Source organism: Calonectris borealis, chromosome 15 (genome assembly GCF_964195595.1).
Source record: "Calonectris borealis chromosome 15, bCalBor7.hap1.2, whole genome shotgun sequence".
In the NCBI taxonomy this organism is placed as follows: domain Eukaryota; kingdom Metazoa; phylum Chordata; class Aves; order Procellariiformes; family Procellariidae; genus Calonectris; species Calonectris borealis.
The window spans coordinates 14155462-14177580 of NC_134326.1; the positions used below are offsets into that span (position 1 = coordinate 14155462).

The following is a 22119-nucleotide window of genomic DNA, read 5'->3' on the forward strand; positions in this document are numbered from 1 at the left end:
TGGCTACGTCATTAACTGTTATGCAAAAAACAGGATGTCTTAAAGTTCATATATAATGCCATTATTGTGCACTAAGAAAAAGCAAGTCTTCATGGTAGCATCGCTTCCAAAACCACGCAGCTTTGTAACGTTCACAGCTGACATGCTCACAAAGTGGCACGCTCATCCAAGGGGCAGTCTTCAGAGACATCTATTCCATCCAGCATGTTAGTAACCCTAGTCAACAGTCATCAGACTGAATTAGATCCAGGGGAAGAAATGACTATGAGAGCTCATTCAAAAAGCACTAATGAATAAAAGCATTAACAAAGATTAAATTTGTGAAGCAGCTGGCGTACTGTACATCATCCCCTTAATTCTAACCAGAACTTTTAGGAACCAGAGCTGTACTAGTAGCACGATGACTCCCCCATGCACCTGCCTCAGTGCCTTTGTCAACAGTGCTGCAGCACAACACTGGCAGAACACATAAGAGAAAGATGGAGTGAAGCACCTATATATTCATTTTGCTGTGAAGATGACACAGTTCAGTGCAGTACACTCCTGCGACATGGCAGATTGCACTGGATAAATACCTTCGTATGTAACAAATTTGAGAAAGTATTTCATATTTGTACAAAACACTGCTGAGCCTCTTAGCCCACTTTCACAGGTCTTCCCCAAAGAACACCACTTGCCATCAAGACTAAAATTACACTTTCAAGTTGGCTTTAAAAGAACAGGGGCAATTAATAATGGGGATATTAAGTATATTAACGTACACACATTTACTAGTATAGTCAAGCACCTACTTCTGAAAAACAATTACAATAAGGGGACACTTTAGTCTGACACCCAGTACAACCCAACACTATATTGGATAAAAACAATACTATCTTTCACTTATTTTTACTCCATATTAAAACCTGGATGAAGCGTAATGGGTTTGACTCTCAGTTTAGTTTCTGTCTAAATGTTACTGGATGACACAATTCCTCCTGATCTCTTCCTGCCCAGACCTGCCTGACACTTTGTGAAGCCCTCTGAAGGATTCTGCTTTATCATGGGACCCTGCATTGCACCAGAGAAATTCAAAGACTAATTACAAACATTTTCCCATAGAAACACACTAAAGGCTTTAGTTGTACTTTGGTGTCATTTGGCAAGACAGCAAAATATATCTAGAAATTCAGAAGAGCGAAGAAATGATATCTAAAGAAGATTTCCTTTCCTTGAAAAATACCAATGTTATTTCTATAAAAAAATATTAAAAGCAAAGACAAATGCCACATTTGAAAGTAAGGATGCAGGCAAACAGGAGATGTATATATTCTGGTAGACCTAACATATACTGTGAAGAAGTAAACCCATTTAAATCTGCCAGTAGCAGCTGCAAGTAAACAGAAAGCAGCTGAGTTTTGCCAACAGTACATGGCTGACTAAATCTGTCGATAATCTGATGAAAACCATAGATCTTAGTGAAAGGAATTAAGGAAGATTTTTCTTTCAAGCTTGTCTCAGGCTTAATTTTAAAATACACATGGGGGGGGGGGTGTATTCCGATATCCTCTCAGTAGAACATATGGTATGGCGTAGCAACCTTAATGCTGAATTTATTCTCTTCCAGTCAAAGTTCAAAGGGTAAGGGAACAGTCTAGAAAGCCCAATTCTTCAGGATTTATTTGGGATTTTTAGGTAGAGAACTCACCTCTGCCATTAATCAAACACAATTTAAATATAGTTTTGACTTGTTACTCCTTAACTCTTTAATTAGACATATCCCTGGGACTCCTTTAAAAAAAAAGCAGCCTGTAGCCCCGTGCACACACCCACAAATCTATTTCACCAGTTTTTTGTAAGAGAATGATAGCGTTCATCTATAAGGCCAATAAAGAATAAATACTTACACACCACACTCATTGACAAAAGCACTACAAATACACGTTACTATTGAAATTTCTACAGTACTTTCCACCTAAAGATTATTATAGACAATCCAGTCCTTCTGAATCAGATTGCGAGTCTGAGAAGAACATAGGGGCAGAGCATGACAAACAGATCTAGAAAATACTTCAAAGCTGCAAGTACAAGAGTATTGGTAAATCAGTAGCATAGAAAAAGCCAGGCAGGATACACCTAGCCTCCCCTGCCTCTTGCATATTAACAAGAATCACAGCTACTAAAAGCGATAAGAAAAAATTGAAACCAAGAGGTGCATAGGTTTCAATGAAGAGAATAAGGCAGAGCTCTCTCCTGCATCACAAATATTTAAAGCACTTACCTACTAAAGCAGTCATGAAGCGATTCATCGAGAGAGGTTCCAAGTACATTGGCCCTTCATATCCTGATTCCAATTCACTCCTTACATAATCCCTAAAAAAATAAACCCACAAATTATTAAGATCCATCTGATCAGACAAGAAGCAATTTATTCATTCCACACATACGTAACTTCAGTGTATGTCACAGTCAATTAACTAAATTACAAAAAGCAGTATTAACACTACTGTTACAGCAGCCTCACTGATGTAAGGATCTAACTGAGGCATGACTTAAGAGAAAAAAGTATTATCTGTAATTAGACTCACTGGCATAGCTGCAAAAATCCTTTGGGACATCCAAGCTGTTCTTCAGAGCGTGGCCTGAAACTGCGTATTGACAAAGCCTCTTAAGCACCATTCCATTTTTAAGTATCCTTATTAAGTGTTCTTCTTCCCCATAATAATTTCTTTTCCCACCAGCTCCATGTGAAAAAAATTTGAAAGCTTGACAGAGAGGTTTACCAATTTAATGGTTATAGTATTTTGCATCTAACAATCTCTGCATTGAATTTAAAAATAGGTATGAAGGAAAAGTGACAGTCATGAACTCGAGACAGGAACAGAGTTGCTTCATAATCCTTTTATCCAACATGATTTAAAATTTTAGCTCTATCCTGGGAAACTTGGGGGACCAACCGGATACCCTCAAACTGATAGATTGCTATTGACAAATACAGTGAAATAGTCTGATAATCTGACAGGATATTTGTAATTTCTCTCAGAAAACGCTGGCTAGGAGGGTGGGCTCAGGCAACCAAAGAAAAAGATAAGAATGTGAGAAAACTGGGCATTTTTCTGCTGTTGGTGATCATCCATCAGCTCTGCTTTCAAGCAGGCTAACATATGTAACAGCAATATAATTCAAATAGGAACTTCACACTAAGAGCAAGCATTTTGCACTTTCAGAAGGCAATCCTGGAACAGCACAGCAATAATTCTCCAGTGGCTCCTTAATCCCCTGCCATGAGATAGCAGGCAATACTCATGATCCTTTGCATCCAGACCTCCAGCCCCTTTTTCTGCCTTGCCCTGCGACCCCTTCCTTCTCCACTCCCAGAACAGCTGCTGCTCCACCCTTATTATGACACTACCAACTCTGCCACCAGCAGCACAACTAAGCCTGTGCTTGTATCTGGCTGATGCTGTCCAGTCATTCATGTCTAGCTGCATCACGTCGCGGGAATGCCAGACAGACACACTTGATCTGACCCCGCATAGAGCTAGCAGAGTCTGTTTGCTCAAGGGGCATGGCACTTCATTTATTACATACTTATTTATACCAGTGAGGCAAGCCACACTTGCTGGGAACAGATGCAATCAAAGCAAGGCAAACAGTACTGGAAACCACAACCAATACAAGAATTGCTTTTTTTATTTCAGTGCAGAAAAATATGCAACTCAGTGCTACTGGAAGCATGCACTTCTCCCCAGAAACGTGGAAATATACCCTTCTTCTAGTATTAGCTTGCTACCCCAATGTATTCACATTTTCATTTGCAAAAAATCTCTGGAATTCAAGACATAAATCTCAAAGTACTAAAACAAACACTTCAAAGCCTGTTCTTCATAGCTGACAACCCTGCCTACTCACTGCAGCTTTTCAAGTGTCATAGTATATGTGAGGTATGTTGAAATGGGTTCTTTAGGCTGTAACCTACAATTAAAAACACATGAGGATTGAAAAGGCACCTAAGATGACTGATTGTAGGTAGAACTTTCCCCCTTGTTATCAAGGTATAGCTAAGCACAAGGGTTTTTTTCTACCTTCCAACATCCATACAGATGTAATCTTTGGGACAAAGTTGGGTTTTTTTCTTTTATTTATTTCATATGAACCTGCAGAAAGCACTTTCTGAAAGCATTAGCAACACAAACAGGACAGTCCATCAGAGTTACAAAGGGAGGAAAAAATAACACCATTTCCAACATGCTGAAGATGGCTTTTTGTATTAGTAATATCATGTTCCATCCTCAAATTTAGGGTGAAAACACTGGCTATTTCTAAACTGCTGGAAGTTTCTTCGGTATCTGTTAGGGAACAGGTTACAAAATCATCCAGGACACCAGCTGTAGCAAGATGACCTTACACAACTTAGCTAAGACATACCAACAAAGCTGGACTTACAGTTGCTTCTTCAACACCAGGAACATGCCTGGAGATGACCCAAATTCCTTCAAGCTACATTTCTTGCCATTGTCTATCTGATTCAGTCATCTGCACAGAGGTCTGTACTTGGCTTAATTCTTTAAGTAACTCTCATTAATTGAGTTTTAGACCTACCAGCTTGGAGAAGCAACGTTTTAAGATCTCCTAAATTCTTTAAACAGTATTTGTAGATGATGTCTGAATAAGGAAAGTCAAAGCAATGATTCTCTTATTACCAGTACAAACACAAGGATCTTTTGGCACAGACAGCAATCAGAAGATGCCTTGAACAGCTGCACTGCCATACAAGATGCTGAGAAGAGCAAGCGCCTGCACTCAATTTTGATCAATTAAAGCTGTATTAAGCTGCAGCTTTTACATTTGAGAATTGTTCACTTTACTGCAGCAATGTAAGAACACAAGAATGCTAAAATCATTATTTACTAGTTAATGAAATGACTGAAACTACATTATTACTCTAGAAAATTAGGATATAAGAATAAAGCTTAGATCAGATTGCCTGCTGTTCATTCTGTAGACGCATTTCCAGCCTCATTTAATCAAACTGCGGGACTGTGAACATATACTCACAGACAGCCATGCCTAACATTGCTCTAAAAGGGTAAAGAGATACAGTGCTTCACACATGACGATTTACTGAAAATGCAGAAAGGTCTTCTGTTATTAAAAATGTGCTTTGTAATTGACTGACATAAGGCACAGTGGTTATCTGACCTAATTGACTCATATTGCTGACATTTACTTCGGCTGATTAATCTCTGCCATCAACATCAAACACACACTCTCATAGGTTTTAAATGTCTACAGACAACCTTAAAATTAAGTGTATTTTAAGATTATCCATAAGAAACAATTCAGTCTCTTGTTCCCACCCATATTCTCATTCTAAGCTCTGCGAGGCTCAACACTTGGAATACAATCATAACAAAACTGCAAAACATGAAATAAGATAATGATGTAGTTTCAATTTTTTAGCATTAACAGTGTGTTTAATTGCATAATTTCTTTTCTGCATAACTGCATCATTTATTTTCCCAAGTTTTATTGCTGGAAATAGGGAAAAGAAATGTGATCCTTTTAAGCAAGACATTTGTGCAGCTACATATAAAATAAAATCGGCATCCATTTTCCTTGTCAGGAGCAGCAGGATTTTGTTTTTTAAAGCTGACTTGTCCTTTTTCCATAAACAGATGGTGTACTATCTCCACCCAAATGGCCAGGTTAACATGCTACATACAAATGAAGCATCTTCTTTGGACTCTCCCAAGTGTTCACAAACATGAATCAATCTTTACACATTAAGGTAATTCTCAGTCTTGCAGATAAGGAAACACTTAAGAAGTTAGGGGACTTGTCAAGGTCACATAGACTTGGAAGTCTGAAGTCAGAGCTTAACTATAAAATTCAGATCTTATTCCCAGACTTGCAGCTGAACTGCAAGCTATTTCTGGGGTGGAAAAAAAACCACTCAAAGCTGAAGTCTTTCAACAGCTCAGAATTTCCAGGACACTGCAGAGTCACAAGTGCCAGCTGATTCTGGTCTTGTTCTATAATTTGCATTAACCAAGCTGGCCTCAATATGAGACCTCTTCATCTCTCTTAAATAGCATTCCAACTGGTAGTGCATGTGAGCAATTCACCGGAAGTTTTCAGCTCTAAGCAGAATTATTAACAGAAAACCACTCAGGAACAGTTTGCACATGTGACAACTGTATGTCTTGTTATGACCAGTGTGCTAAATAGAAACATCAGCTGGAACTGGATAGCTTTGGCAATAAAAGGAATAGCTCCACTAACATTATATTTGTGCATTACTATTTTCAATATGAAAACTAATGGGATTCAAAAATTCTTCTGAAAAGCTAATGCAAGTGTCACTCCCCACATTATATAAAGGCTGCCGCTGAGAACCCCTTGCACAGTGCTTCCTTCCAAACCAACTCAGTCTTATATCTAGGGAATGGGTAAGCTCACTAAAAAGTGTTAGCAACTACATTTGCTTTGCAAAATAGCTAGGGAATACTGCTGGACTATTTGAATCCAAGACATCTTTTAATTAAATATATTTTTTTTGTGCCAGCTGATGCAAGATTTAATTAAAGACTTTATTAACTCACTCCAGAAGTACCAAATAGAGAAAGCTTAGTACAAATACGCCGAACAGTCCAAGCAATAGTTATCTAATATGTTTCAGTGAAGCCTGTAAAGTCTCAAACCTCACAAAGCAATAGAAGTCACAATTCACATTACATAGAAACACAAACAAAAAAGGTATTAAAATCAAACATAGTGCTATCCCTTAATGTATCAACTAAAATCCATACCGTCTCTCTTTTAAAAAATTTAAAGATCCCAGAATGGCATAAAGATCTCTAGCTGTAAATGTTCTGGACCAAAGCCCTGTAGCTGATGGGTATTTGTACTTTATAGTTTAATTTTCATTTCAACACAAGTTCTTAAATAATGTTTAGGTTTCTCTTTTCTAATAAATAAGCCTTCAACCCTATAAGAAACACCCACAAACTGTATCTATAAAACTCAGGACTCCCCTGAGGATGATAAAAAACCCACTTTCCTTCCCACCCAGGCAATAAGAGGCCGTAATTCCCCTCTTGCACCCTCATCCATTCAGGAAATCATTAACTGCAACTCTGACAGCCACAACAGCGACATGTCAAGTCACCACAAAACCTTCATTAACACTCCCCTGAACTGCAACATAGCAAGCAAGAGATATTCCAGCACATGCTTTAGAACAACAATTTTGATGCAGAAATAACAAACCTATTACTTCACTTAAATCAATCAAAAGCACATTCTCAAATGTTTCCCATCAGCAGGCACCAAAATAAATCAGGCTCAAGTCCATATTTTCAAAACTTCCTATGTAAAGCCATTAATGTGATGGCACTCTCTTTGGTTCCAATTAAACTTCTTTTTGGTATGACAGTTTACATCGGCTTTCAACAGATTTAGCTAGAGCCAAACAAACGAAGATGATCGACTCTGACTCGTCCGACTCAAGAGTTCTTCAGCCTCTTGCTTTGCGTTTTAGATCCAAAATGCCTTTCTTTTTCTTTTCATTGTAAAATATATTACATAAAGAAAGATGAATTTAAGAATAAATTCCACTACTACTTTACTTTTACCATCTTCATATCTCTATTTTCTCTCTCAATGTAGGTACCAGGAACCTAAAAGTAATGTCCTGTCTACTTTGTAGAATGCTCCAGTGTTGAAAGCATGTTAGCCGAGCCATTTAATAACTCAGATTACTACATCAGAGGCCACATTCAGTCTTGTGGTGTTTTCTCTCCTCAGATTAATGGACATTACACTCTACAGAAACGTAGCTCTAAATTCCTTTTAAGCCAAAGAAAATACACCAGAATTACCTGACTGCATATTTAATTCTGTAAACTTTTTCAAGACAAAAACCAGCACGATATATTTAGGTGTCTGGCATAGAAAAAAGGCCTCCACAAAACCAGACCTATCCCATTTATACAAGATATTAACTAAATATCAGTCATTTTGCTAATTCCCAAACCAAGCTAACAAAATTAATCCATTTATTCTTACCTGGAAATTTGGTGCCCCGCATAAAGCAGCAGTGCGGTCAAAAAGTACAGATAAAGCTGAACCAGGTGTTGCCTTGGTAAAGTTAAGAGCACAACACTTAAGATGTAACCTGTAACAAAAAGCAGAGATTGAAATTTCAAAAAAACACCACCTAATCCCAAATTTCTTAATATGCATTAACATTCAAGTTTTTCAGATCTCTTTAACCACCTTGTTTTCATTTGGTTTTAAAGTTCACGTACCTATATTTTCCTCTCATCAAAACACAAAGCACGCAAAAAACCTGCCACTTTTTCTTTTTTTTTTCCCCATGAATAGAAATAGCTCTATCAGCTTCTGTAAGATTATACCTAGATGTCTAGAAGTGGACTTGATCCACAGTATTTTAACAAGACTTAATTAACATAACCTACGTAACAAAGGGAAAACAGGCCTAGATCTCCCTCTTCTTCCAAGTGAAAGCAAGTTTCAGTGTCACAGGGAAGAAAGCCTATCCATCCAACAAACTCAAGTCAATTGACATAAAAAATCCTTTTCTTCAAGCAAAGGACACACAGAACACCTTTCGATGCTGATTAGCATTACACATTTGAATTCTTCCACTATATCTTCATGGTTTAAATATACTTTGCATGCCCATAATTTGAGATGGGGACACACAGGCTGTTCTCCATACTAGCAATATTAAAGCACATTCAAGCTATCAGTGTTGCATAAATCAAGGCCAAGACTTGGCACAGCCTAGGATTTGTAGGCATTTACAACAGCAGTTCTTTTACTTCTTGTTAGCATTTAGTAAGCCTGTGGAAAAAGATCCGATGCAGATACAGCTTTACTCTTCAAGAACACAGCCTGGCTGCTCAGCAGCCTCTCCAACAAGCAGAACACTGATCCTTTTTTTCACACCTGCTCTCATTAGGATACTTAAATAAAGCAGTACTTTGAAGTCCATTTCACAACTGGGTGGTACATGCCCATCCTCTTCTCCTTCCCAGACAGACTCTGCAGGTCAAAAACCCAGCACATGGTGCCCTTACTAATCTTTATTTCCAAGCTCTCCATCACAATGCAGTGCACTCATGCTCTTTCTGAAGGTCACCTTAAGTGCTTGGCACTGCAATCCATTTAGGAAAAAAACCCAGCAACAGCTAACAACTTCCCTGCAGCTAAGAACAAAACACTATAGAAGAACTTATCCTGATACTTACAGCTATACTAGTCATGTTATATTTAAAGTTTCATCCATCTATTCAGCAATACTGGGCACAGCCTTTTTAACTGAGTTAATTTATACTTTGAGCTTTTTAAAAATACTGAAGAAAATAATGTAACTCTAGACTACGCACTCATAAGTAGTGGGACAACCAACTACTATAAAACAGCTTGGGAACACAGTATGTTCCAATATTTTAAAAAGATACCATTTCAGAGTCAGTCGGTATTTATGTAGAAGCATTTCAAGGCTACTTAGTACCTGCCACCTTCAATAAGCCATCTCTGTAAAATTCTACCAATAGTTAGGTCTTCAAGAAGGTAACTTGCAACATGCTCCTAGAAAAGGCATCAGACCCACAGTATGCCAAGCAAAGATCAATACAGATATGATAGATGATAGGAGGGATGATAGACAGACAAAGCCTATTTACTTACCTTTTCTAAAATACAAATATACAATTTACAAATTTAACATTAAAGATAATTTTTCAAGTACTTTCATAAAGTAGGTGTGACAAGTTGCACATTCCTCTGAGGATGTGCTTTTTCAAAAGCTGAAATAATGGATAGTTTCTTTGATTAAAATGAAGTTTTGGTTAAAATGAAGTATCATACAAGTCACCATCACTAGTTTCTGTACAGTATCCATTTGATCATTTACAAAAACGATGAGAGGGACGCAACACCTCTCCTATGAGGAAAGGCTGAGAGTTAGGGTTCTTTAGCCTGGAGAAGAGAGGGCTCCAGGCAGACCTTACTGCAGCCTTTCAGTACTTAAAGGGGGCTTATAAGAAAGATGGGGACAGACTTTTTAATAGGGCCGGCAGCGATAGGACAAGGGGTAATGGCTTTAAACTAAAAGATGGTAGATTCAGACTAGATATAAGGAAGAAATTTTTCACAGTGAGGGTGGTGAAACACTGGCACAGGTTGCCCAGAGAGGTGGTAGATGCCCAATCCCTGGCAACATTCAAGGTCAGGTTGGACGGGGCTCTGAGCAACCTGATCTAGTTGAAGATGTCCCTGCTCACTGCAGGGGGGTTGCACTAGATGACCTTTAAAGGTCCCTTCCAACTCAAACCATTCTATGATTCTATGATGTTTATTTCGAACTTTTGAAAGGGCCTGAAACCCAGCACGACAACAGTTTCCTTCTAGCAACCGTTTTATACAGAATAACATGCTTCTAGTTAATACAACACAGCAGATGTTTTACATTGCAGTTTTCTTAGCAAACACCTGTATTTTATGGAATTCATCTTCTCTGCTCACGACCTTCCTTCTACCAAATACACAAATGACAAGAGCAGGAATCCCTCAGCAGAATCTCCATGAAGACATTTAGTTTGCACCACACCACAGCATCATGAGCCAGCTCCAGCAGCTCTCACACCATCTGCAGACATTCTTAACACCTCGTCTCTGCTGTATTCACCACCTTCCCTTGATTGCTAAGTTAGGGACAATTCTCTCTGCGGAACAACCCACGTGGCACAACTATGTATCATTCCATCACTTGAGTCGAATCTCTAAACCCTTCCTTCTCACTGTTGCCCATGACGCACCTTCAGGTGGAGAACTAAATGGAGTTTATTATGCAGTCTTTTATTCCTCTATTACTCTATAAATAGCCTAAGAATACCTGTTTACTGTATCTGCATTTAAGCTCTGCCATCTTCTTTACCTTATTCTATCACATGAAAGTCTGCTCCTTGGCCACATGATGATGTACTTGAGCGGTGCTAGGATAATTTCTGTAAAAGGAAGACATTTTAGAGGGCAGTAATTGCACTCCAACATAGCCATGTTACATAGGAGTATTTTAGAAGCGACTAAAGTTCGTTCTTCTCTACATGATCACAACTTTAACTAAAATAATAGCAGGATACATTGAATGAGTGAAAACAATGTCCAAATACAAATCAAAAGATGAGAGGATTACTATCACATCTGTGCCTTTTAAACAGAGGGCTTCCAAACAGCACAGATGCTTGTAACACTGCACAGGGAAGCAGCACAAGACAGCCAAGGTTACTGCAGAAGCTTGAGCAATGAACTCCACCGCTCATAAGTATGGGCTGGAATTTAAATGTTCGCTTTGAAGCAGCCGTTTGCTCTAATTGTTAGATTTTGAAGAGGGGGAGAGTGAGAGACATTTAAAGTCGTTCCCTTTCATTCTTATTTACAATTCCCTCTTGTGACTTGATAAGAGAGAGATTTTGACACACTTCATACTGCAATATCTGTGGTTTTGCTGCAGTGGCCCTATTCCCAAAGTGGTACCAACCTCGTTTTTATCAACAACGCTTCTGCCAAAAAAAAAAGGCAAATAATTAATTACCAAATTTTCTCATTGCAGAAGAAAAGGAAGACAAGCTCAAATTCAGACATACTAGCAGCAATATTCTATTCCCTTTGTTCTTGCCCCAACAAATGATGTAATTAATATATGGCGTAAACGAGATTCTACTTCAAAACAAAGGACCAGGAAATGAAATCTCCCACAGCAGCTTTCTCATCTAAATCATTACATTCTGTTTTCACTTGCACCTCCTCTGTCAGAAGAAAACATGATGTTGAGAACATATATCCCTTTGGAGAGATTCTCCACACACAAGGATTTATAGTTTGAGAAACAGTGATCTTACTGGGTAACCTTTAGTCACGGGTTAACAGTAACTAACGCCCACTTCCATCCAAAGCTTTCTGAGCTCTGCTATCTGCAACGAGCGCTCCTCTCCCTTGATTTAGGCCATGCGTGCTATTGTCACTCTTGGGACTTGGTGTATTGTCCCTTTTAACTCACCAAGTACATTTCTGTTTAAGTGTAAGCAGCAGGGTCAGTGAAGCCCAATTCCTGCCCTGGTAAAGAAACCGTTCTAACACACGTTAAAAAAAAAAAGATAAAGACAAGAGAGAATAAGTTCTTTCCTGAATACAGTAGTAGTGCCCTAGGGCTAGGCCGCCAAGAAACAGAATCGCACCCTTAGGCTTCCAGCTATAAGAAGCTCTACAGAAGCCCCATTCTGCCAACCTTACAAATACAGAGACCCACTCCTCAGTACTTATTCAGGAGCACAAGGAAGCAGAGAACTTCCACTGCCTGTCATGCAAGACGGTACAGATTTAGGCCACATTGGAGAAAATAAACTGTGAAACCAATAACAAGCAGAAAAGCTAAGTTAAACATTGCTAGACGAGAACACATGTATTAACTAGCTCATGACCTCATTTACAACTTGTTGATTCAGCTAGATGAAAACCTCTCACTGTGCAATGCTCATTGTTACAGTAAGCAGCAGCTCACAGATTGCCTTTCAGCAATCTCTCTCTATTTGTGTATCACCAAGGTGCTTCCCAGCTTCTCTCACCCTGTATTACCTCTTTGCCGACTCAGGTGTCTGAGTTTTATTGACATGCTGCATACAACAGAGGCTTCTGGAGCATGATCAAAGTTGCAACCTATCCTCTTTATGAAACATTTTAGTGCTCATTTGCATGATTACAGATCCCTCGTGTCCACTTCACATTATTACTCAAAGTTTCCTGCAGGTTTAGTCTAAAAATGAGAACTTTGCACATGAAAAAGAGTTCATAACATTTCTTAATAAAACCACACCATTTCTTGGATACTGCTTCTGCAGAGGCTTGCCAAGGAAACACTGCCCCCAAAAGAAAAGCAGCTGTTTATGTTGGATACTACAATGTGAGGAATTCAAATCTTTGAGTGACAGAAAGTAATAGTACAATTGCTCGGATTTTACCAGGAAATTAATTTGGGGGGCCCTAACTTCCCACTCCCCCATATCCTCTGAGGGTAAAGGGCTCATCTTACAATGACTTGCAAAGCAACTTGCTGTGAGGCAGCAAGCTGTGAGCAGCAGAATACCATCAAAACTCCTGTCTCTCCCGACACAACGTAGGATCAGCGCACTCACTGAGTTGGTCATTTCATTTCAGCCTAACCCTTGACTGGCACTTTAAGTATAAATAATCCAAGAACTGAGTTCCTTACAGAGATTTGCAGTGTTGTCTGAACAAATAAAATGGACTTTTGATTCTAGTTCTGCCGTATGATTCAGAGGCTGTTTCTATAATACAGTATACCTAATGATCAGAGTTCTGGGACTAATTACAATTATGGAGAACCTGAAGAATACTGGAAAAGAGCACAGAAGTTGAACTGTAAAAATATAAACAGTCACAATGTATTCTAAATTATGAACACAGATTGGTATGTTGTCATAAGACTGGTACTCTGAGTCATGCAAACCTCAAAATTTTAAACATCTTCTTTCAAGCAAGCTGCTATTGGCTTTTTTTTTTTTAAATAAAAAGTGATTCAGGTTGCCAAAAAGAGATACCAGCTTTACACAGAAAAATTACCTAAAAGTATACGTATGCTGAGAAAGCTGCTTAGTAAAAGCCTATGACACTATTGAAGCAGTATAGGAATCAGCAGTCTCTAGAGTTGGAAAGAGAAAAAAGGGTATGCTCTATTTTGAGCATGGAATACTCTCTACCCTCTTCCATGTGCACCAACTGCAGCATACACTGCATTTTACCCAAGAAGACAATATGAAGACATAGCAAGTAATTTTTTTAAGAAATAAAGCCAAGTCCAAGTCATAAAATTGCATTTGGTTAAAAATAGTACAGTTTAAAATAGTAACACTCAGAAAATAGTTCTACTACCCATTTACCTAAGTGCTGCTGGCAGGAGGGAGACAGAAGACATGGGACAGCAGACCCAGAGATGCTGAATCTGAGCAGCACTTTGTCTTTGTATGCATTAAGTGCATTTACACATTTAGTCATGCATCCTCTTCTTACAATTTTGGGAAATTTCCTTCTGGAATGAACCAACTGCTTCTTTCTTCTCACATCGAAGCGTCACTGGACACTTTTTACTGTGTTTGTGTCAGAGTACTATATCTTTCCTCTTAAGAGAAAAACCACCACAAAAAAGCAATCCAAATAAAAGATCTTCTAATTAATGCAGAAGAGCTTAAAGAAAAGTGAGCAGACCAAAGTAGAGAGCAATCAGCAAACACAGGATGGCAGGAAGTTCAGAAGGTTTCTTCTCCCTCAAGCCTCCTTTTTAAAGACAGCATTCATAACAAGTAGTTCACACCTAGCAAGTGATGTGGCCAAGCGATTAAAGTAATAACTGCACAGTTCAAGAAACTGTGATTACAAATAGGGTTGTGAAAGATGACGCACCTTCCACCTATTCCAAGTATTCAAACAGTTTCCTTACGTTTTTCCCAAGAATTTCTTTTTTTTTGTAATGACAGAGAGTACAGTTTAAGACAGAAAACTGTTCTTATTTTTATTCTTAGGTAAGAAAACACTATGTATTTAGTGCAATTCTGTGCCTCTGTCGTGACAGTGACTTAAATTCCAAGTCTGACTATGATTACAGGTTAAGCTCATGACTCTCCTCTTCCCATCCAGCTCAGAGTACTTACCAGTAAGCACAAATAGCATTGCTTTGCCCTTCATAGGAGGAAATTACGTGGTTTCAACTGTTTCCATCTTCTTCATCAAAAGAATGAAAAAAGAAGTGACTGTCTTCTCAGAGCTACTCTACAGTGCAGAGCACTGAAGTCTGGCAGTAGCAGAGTGTGCTAGTCTACCCTACATAGAGGTTTGAGATAGAAAGCCATTTTAGCTAGCACATATCTTTCCTGAAGGAGATGCTACTTTAGATTTATACAAATTACATTACATGAATACAAATTACATTAATGAAATCTTAATGAAACCACATTATACCTCTAACAGTTGTGGACAAAAAAGTTGGTTTGCTTTCTAAGCTTCTTTCCCCTCAGATCCTTATACCTGGTAACAGACAACATATCAACTGTCAGAATTATACCTGGTAATACAGCAGCACACTGCACACAAATTTATCACATGCTACTCTTCAGCCAGACTGTCTGGATGGGTTAGCAAAAAAAAAAAAAAATTAAATAGGATGACTGGGAATATTTGGGAAAGAGTCCTGGGACAGTACTACGTATTGAAAGATACTCCTAAACACTCCAGGAAGAACTACAGAACGCACTTTCATTCACAGGTCACATTTCCAAATAAGGCTTATAGTTCAGGATTTTTCAATACTTATAAAAGAAAAAAAAAATAGATGCATATATATATTTTATTGTATTTAAAAGGATGGCATGACAGAGCCAGATTATAGAACCAAACTTTCCATGTGACTCCTTTCAGAGGACAAAAGAATTTTTACTATTTTTAATATAATTTCTCGTTGAATATCACTAGTACGTGCACTTGAATTCGGGTTGCAATCCCATTTTATCTGATTCTTGTCTGTTTTTGCAGATATCCAGTAGATATGGAAAACTAAAAAAAAAAAATAAAATCAAGTACACAGGTCAATTCCTTTTAATCCCAACCATCTCTAGTAATTTTAAATTAAGTCTTCAATGAATTATCTGGCAAATGTCCTGTAAGATGTACCAAAAGTACTTCCAGAAAGATATTCGGTGTGATGAATCAAGTTTTAAACTTGAGAGATCCTGTGACCATCAAGTATGAATTTCCACACACACAGAGAACAGAAATTTTTCAGCCCGAGACATTCCTGAATTGTTGCTTAACTAAGTTTGATGTTTGTCTTTTTAAGTACATTTGACAAACCTAGGAAAGTTTTCAGAAGTGAAACACAGTTTTAATGGTGATTCTAGAAGATAATTCACATGCAGGAAAATAGTATCATGAAATAAAGCAACATAACACAAACTTTATACCAAGAGCTAAAGTGCACGTTGAAGACTACTGCAAGCCATTCACAGGCCTTTTACGCCTGCCGAAACAGTAACCACAGTGCCGTTTGACAGAAAGTTCATAAACACAATCACTTTGCAATTTTTCCTATATGAAATTAATCTGTTTACATTCAACAATTCTAACCAGAAATTTATCTCTGCTGTTTGCATTGCTTTATGCATATTTAGTTAAAATTTCATGCAGTTGAACTTGTGGTTGAGTGGTTATCAGAACTGAGTATTTTCCTTCACTAAAGCAGATAAGGGCCATTTCACAAAAATATATGGAAGGGAAAAGCTGTATCAAAGGACAAATTGCATCCTAGAGGCTTTTATTATATTCCCAGTACTGCTAACTGGAACATGAATCACACTGTAAGATAATACCACTTCACTTGATCAAAACCAATTGGCTTTTCAAACTTTTAAGTCAAACAGATGGAAGAAAAAGAGTGCATTTAAACAGAAAAGATATTCCTGGTAACCCCCAGTTCTGAGCAAATTTCCAACTTTGGATCCTTAGTTCCAGGAAAAGGTTCACTATATCAAGATTAGTAGAGTTTATTGATTTTTATGGTTCTCCAGTCAAATCGTTCCTTGAGCACCTGCCCGAGATAGATGCACCCAATTTCCTAAGCTGCTAGAAGCTCTTCTATGATACGGTATCTTACACTGCCTATATAAGAAATTCAGCGATTGTTTGATATTGCAAAGCTGCCACAGCATTTGCTGATACTGTGTTTCCTAACTGCAAATATGAACAGTGGATTTTTTTCCTAAATAAAACAGATTAGCATGTTGAAACATATCCATGGTAAGTTGTTATTTAAATTACACACTTGCAGTTAATTTCCCCCAACATATCTTCAAAGAAGCTTAATTTCCCAAACTGGTGGAAAAGTGCTTTGTTTTGCTTACAAATCCAATTCATATATTTTGATACGTTATTTTAATTAAGGTTATACTGTAAACCAATGCAATTAAATCTATATAAAATCTTGTGCAGGCATGCAAATTGATTTAGCCCAGCCTCACACTGACACAGCTTAAAAAAACCACAACAGCCAAGGAACTGAAACAAATCAACTTTATTTGAAAAGTACTAGCAAAGTTTCGTCACTGAAAACTGTCTGAAAATCTTTTAAAACAAACAACTTGTTTGATGATTTAGAAGCCCTTCTTCACCAGCAACTACCAGTTGGAGCACTAAAAGTACAGACACTCAATACTGTAAAAGCAAAAAGTAAAAGAACTGCTGAGTGATTGTATGAGGAGCACAAAGTCAGAATCCACTGGTTTAGTACTAAAATAGCATCCAGGTGAGAAATACTTTGGTAACAATACCTACCCTCTCTGTAGCACTTTTTATTGGTGTATCTCAACGTATTTAAGCAAGGACAAGGTTATCAAATGACTATAAAGAGGGGCTGTGTCACTGCTGGAAATTATCCACTGACATCTTGAGAGCCTACTGCACAACTGTTAGTTCTGTATTAGAAACTGATTTGATAAACTAACTCCTAAAAGGTACTTGGGTGCATACAAGTGCATGAGAAAGTCAGCTGTAGTTAGATGCCACCACGGTACTGTGACACATTCACCAGCAACAAACAAGTACTCTCTCCCACAAACATATGAAAAGGGCATAGAACTGTAACACCAGCTTTTTGCACTAAAAGTACATTGCTATCCCAGCATGAGTGTAGTGGAGCCATAATAAAGAAAGCCACATGTGTTTTTAATGGCAGTAAATAATTTCCAGACAATAGACATTTAATAGATTAAAAAAAGAAAAGTCACATGCCAACACTTCTGCAGTCAAGATTAAAAACCTGCACATGCTACTTCAAAAAACCACAGTCCTCTACTTAACTAAAGGGTGTTTCCTTTAGCTGACTGCAGTACATCTTTATCCTCCAAAGCCATCTACAAGGAAGAAACACTGCAGAGTGGGAAAATTATATGCTAGCCATTTCTCTCCAAGCTAGGCAGTGCTCATGCAGATCATCATTGGCTATCAACCTCAACAGCCTGGATCCAATCCCTAATTAATCCCATGTGCAATCACTAGATGAATCACATACCCACTTGGAGAGCAGGTCCCAGAACACCAATCCTTTCATCTCCTAAAAACAGACATCTAGCATTCCAGCGCTAGACTTGCAGGCCAAGGTTCAAACCTCAGCTCCCTGAGCTGTGTTAGTAATTTTGTCCATTTATCTGCAACACAAGGACTTGTTACCTGCTCTAATCCACTCACAGTTCACATATAGTTCATAAGGCTGTAAATTGAAGAGCCACATCCATGCAGGAGTGAAAGGTAACCTGCTGGTGCTGTGGTAACAGTCCAAAGTAGGCAACCTTTTCCCTAGTCTATTGTTTAATGCCAATGATACAAGTTACAATACTTCTTGTCTGCACAGCATTTCACAGCAGCTTTCTCATCAGTCAGACACAGGCCAAAGTCACTGTGCTATTCTTTCAGGGCATCAATCGTGTTTCCAGACACCACGTTTACTCTATTTATGTATCAAGGCTAAGTAACAAAGTTCAGCAGAAGACCCTAGACAGGATTTCTTTGCTGCTAACATAAACAGTCCCTTAAGCAGAACTGTAATGAATACATTGTCATGCTATTTGTTGTAATCAATATATTATCATGCTATTATCAAATTCTTAAAATTCTTGTAGTAAGCAAAACAGTATTTACTACAGTCGTGTTTTCCCTTGAATACATGTACACTTACCCACATAATGCATATTGAGGGCCAAGTACTTGTACTGGAAGAGAGGGTTGTTGTGCAGGCTACTTCTTTGGATCTGCTGGAAGAATGAGCTGACATCCCATCTGTACAAGACATCCAACAGCATGATGCTTGGGACCCTTAGGGCCACGTTTAATACTGCCTCCAGCTTCTCCTTTGCAGCCATTCTCTTCCCTTTCTGTGAATTGGCAGCAGACTGTAAATAGCACAAGACAGAAAAGAGTAATCAGATCAATCTCACTGTACAAACAGCTATTAGGCTTTGTGATCATATGAATGGGGCTTCCTGTGTGGCCACAAATGACTGAATGAATCAACTGAGTTAAATTCAAATCCAGACAGGACAGCTTCTATTTTTGCTATATAAATGTCAATTTGCTAGCAATTTTTCCACCCTGATACTAAAATGGGAAACGGGGGGGGGGGGGGGGGGAGGGGGGCAGGTTAATGACATAAAAATGGTCAAAGGATGTGCACTGAATAAACCTTCATTCTTATTTGCACTAATTTAGCATCCAAGACCCCAGCCAAAAGATCCTGATGTACTCGGTACTACATAAACATTAACACGATAAGCTTTAGAAAGCAAACACCAACAAAATTCAGACACTACCTCCACTTAGCGTAACACTATTTCTGTGCCTCTCAAATGAAATAACCACCAACTAAAAGAGTTCTTAAAACATTTTAGATTCACTTCCTCAATGCAAATTGAAATAAATAATTTTCCAATATCTAAGCTTTTAAAAAATCATTTATGACATTCATTAACCTGTATGAATTTATATATTTATGGAATTTGAGGGCTGTGTGTTTTGAAAATTAGGACCAATAATGCAACTATTCTACTCATTTTAATGTAATTCACTGCAAGGAACCATAGAAACAAAAGACCATATCCTCAATCCATAGTACTAGAAGGTAATTTAATTTTGGGGCTTGCGATCAGAGAAGATGCGTGATGTAAGACAACGAAGGACGCTCTATTTTTTTTTTTTTTAAAACAGGAAAAAAATGCTGGTCCTCAACAGCATCTCAAAAGAGATCTAGTCACCAACAGGACCATTTTAAAGAGCAAAAGGATCAGTTTCCACATCCTGTCAGAGCACTGCCTTCAGCTGAGACTGACAGTTGTTCTTAAATTAAATGTGCTGGTTTTACCACATGCCACCTGCCCACCCTAGGAACAGCACTCATCCCAGGCTGTATTTGTGAGCCACCAATTATATACACTGTATTAGAGAAATGCAGTTGAAGTATTCAAGGCCAAGGTGGGGATAATCCAGCAAGTTTTCATCCACAAGCAGCCATTCAAACAAGTAAAAACAATCACCTGCAGCACCATCAGTCCCCCGATGAGGTCAGATTTAAGAAAAGGCTCCCAATCCCAATTATTTGGGGGACAATTGGAAAGAACTGCATCCTGACCAAAGAAACAGAAAAATCTGCACTTGGAACTGCACTTTTAAAATGAAGTTTTACAGGACTTTATTCATATTGTCCTTGTGTAAGTTTTAAAAGTTTTTGCAGTTGTGCAAGTTTTATAATATCAAGCCAACATGGAAGTACAGCATGAAATGAAACGATGCTAATATACAGAAACCAAAAAAACCTTCCTTCTTGTATGGGGAGACACACACACACAATCCTCATGTGAAGTTTTATTTGTGTTGCCATGGCCAAGATACTACCATAAACTGTTCATGTGCACACCTAAAGCCACACTGACACTTGTCAAGGCACGATGACATAAAATTAATTCAGCTCAAGAAGTCAGGACAGATCAAAACTGAGATTTGGCTCAGTAAACCATAGGTTACAGGGCTGCTGCTAGTCATCGTCTAGCCCACAGTCTAACTTTTCAAGTTATGTAAATGCGGGCACCTTTTACAGAGCTCTTGCAACAGCTCTACAAACCCCAAAGACAGCACGTCCTTCCCCTCGCGCAGGAAGCGCCTCCCCGCTACATTGGGCATCCCACACAATACTGGCATTTCACAATGCTTCCCAAAACAAATTAAAAGGTCAGCCAAAAAACTACAAATATTTTGAATGAACAACCAAAACCATTGCCCAAGCAGCTACTACAGAATATTAGCATTCAACATTTAGTGTGAATAAAAGATGGAGTTTAAACATATCATGGTACAAATAAAAGTTGGGAGCTACGCAGATTGTATACAAACAGTTTCGCCAGGCTGCATACTGAAATACAAGCCTATGCTCGGCACACAGCTTAAATATTTCATATCAAAACATTTTAAGTGTCCTGGAATTTTCCAAAATCTTTGGTTTTCCCAAATTCGCAAAATTAATCAAAACTTTTAAATGAAGCTGCCTCCTGGTTTTTTGCTAGGTTACTTTTCCAAGTAGATCAGGGCTTAGGGGTGGGCGGGAACTGACTTAAAGGTTTTCACTCTGTCGTAAAAATACCCATGTAAAGTGACAACAAGCACCTGATTTCAAATTACGTTCTTGTAACTGTCAAGCCTTCTCCAGTCATCAATAACAACCAAACATGTAGAACAAGAAGGAAATTTTCACTTGAGCTTTCACTCTTCTTAATTACTCCAAATGCAGAATTCCATGGACTTCTCCTGATACTGAAAATTAATTGAGGTTCAGCACATCCAAATTAAGCTGAAAAATTCTGCCTCCTAAATTCATATACACATACTTGCGAATGTAGGAGAACTGAAAAGTGCAGCATTTATATTATCTAAGAAAACAATCTAAATTTCAAACCCTGTTAAAACAAAAGCAAAACAAACTTTGAAAACCACATTATGTCGCAATGGATAGGCTATGAGAAGCAGCCACTGCAACTCTGCAGCATATTCTGTCACTGACTGACAAAGCAACCAATACTAATAAGAAACCCTTTAAAATTAACTCCGCTAGAAATGCGGATGTGTTAAATAAAGCCTCAGTTGTAATTGCTGCCAAGTTCTAACAGAATGTAATACAGGCAAGCAACAAAGTCCATTGCTCTAAGCTCATTATATTGTAAAGAGCTCTCACAATACATTATTTTGATTGGTGTAAAAACAAACAAAAACAAAAAAGCCACCAGAACATTAAACCTCTAAAACCTTTAGATAAATGATGATGAAAAGAGTTGCTGGATGCTCAGACGTTGGAAAAAAATAGGTCACTGTTGTACATAGCCAAAAAATGGACTTAAGAACAGGACTGGGAAGCCACTAGTTTGCGTTTCAAAAATTTTTTCCCATGATTTCAAACATCTCCCTGTTCCAAATCGGGGTAAGAAGAAGAACAGTCTTAGGAAGAACTTC

At 38.2% G+C, this 22119-nt stretch overlaps 1 protein-coding gene across 5 annotated transcripts in view; it reads right to left on the reverse strand.

The window, feature by feature from the left end:
- Window positions 1–22119, reverse strand: part of RNF145 (ring finger protein 145) — a 58820-nt gene that overhangs the window by 18295 nt on the left and 18406 nt on the right. For 2 of the 5 annotated variants that reach the window (XM_075164308.1, XM_075164305.1), the window contains exons 2-5: window positions 20157–20246; window positions 18806–19019; window positions 8050–8158; window positions 2261–2352 (exon numbers count right to left, since the gene is read on the reverse strand). In XM_075164308.1, the coding sequence (XP_075020409.1) occupies window positions 2261–2352; window positions 8050–8158; window positions 18806–19019; window positions 20157–20168 (427 nt within the window). In that variant the 5' untranslated portion in view covers window positions 20169–20246. Of the gene's footprint in view, window positions 1–2260; window positions 2353–8049; window positions 8159–10948; window positions 11019–18805; window positions 19020–20156; window positions 20247–22119 lie in introns of those variants that run through there. The other 3 variants (XM_075164307.1, XM_075164306.1, XM_075164309.1) reach the window with 2 other exon arrangements.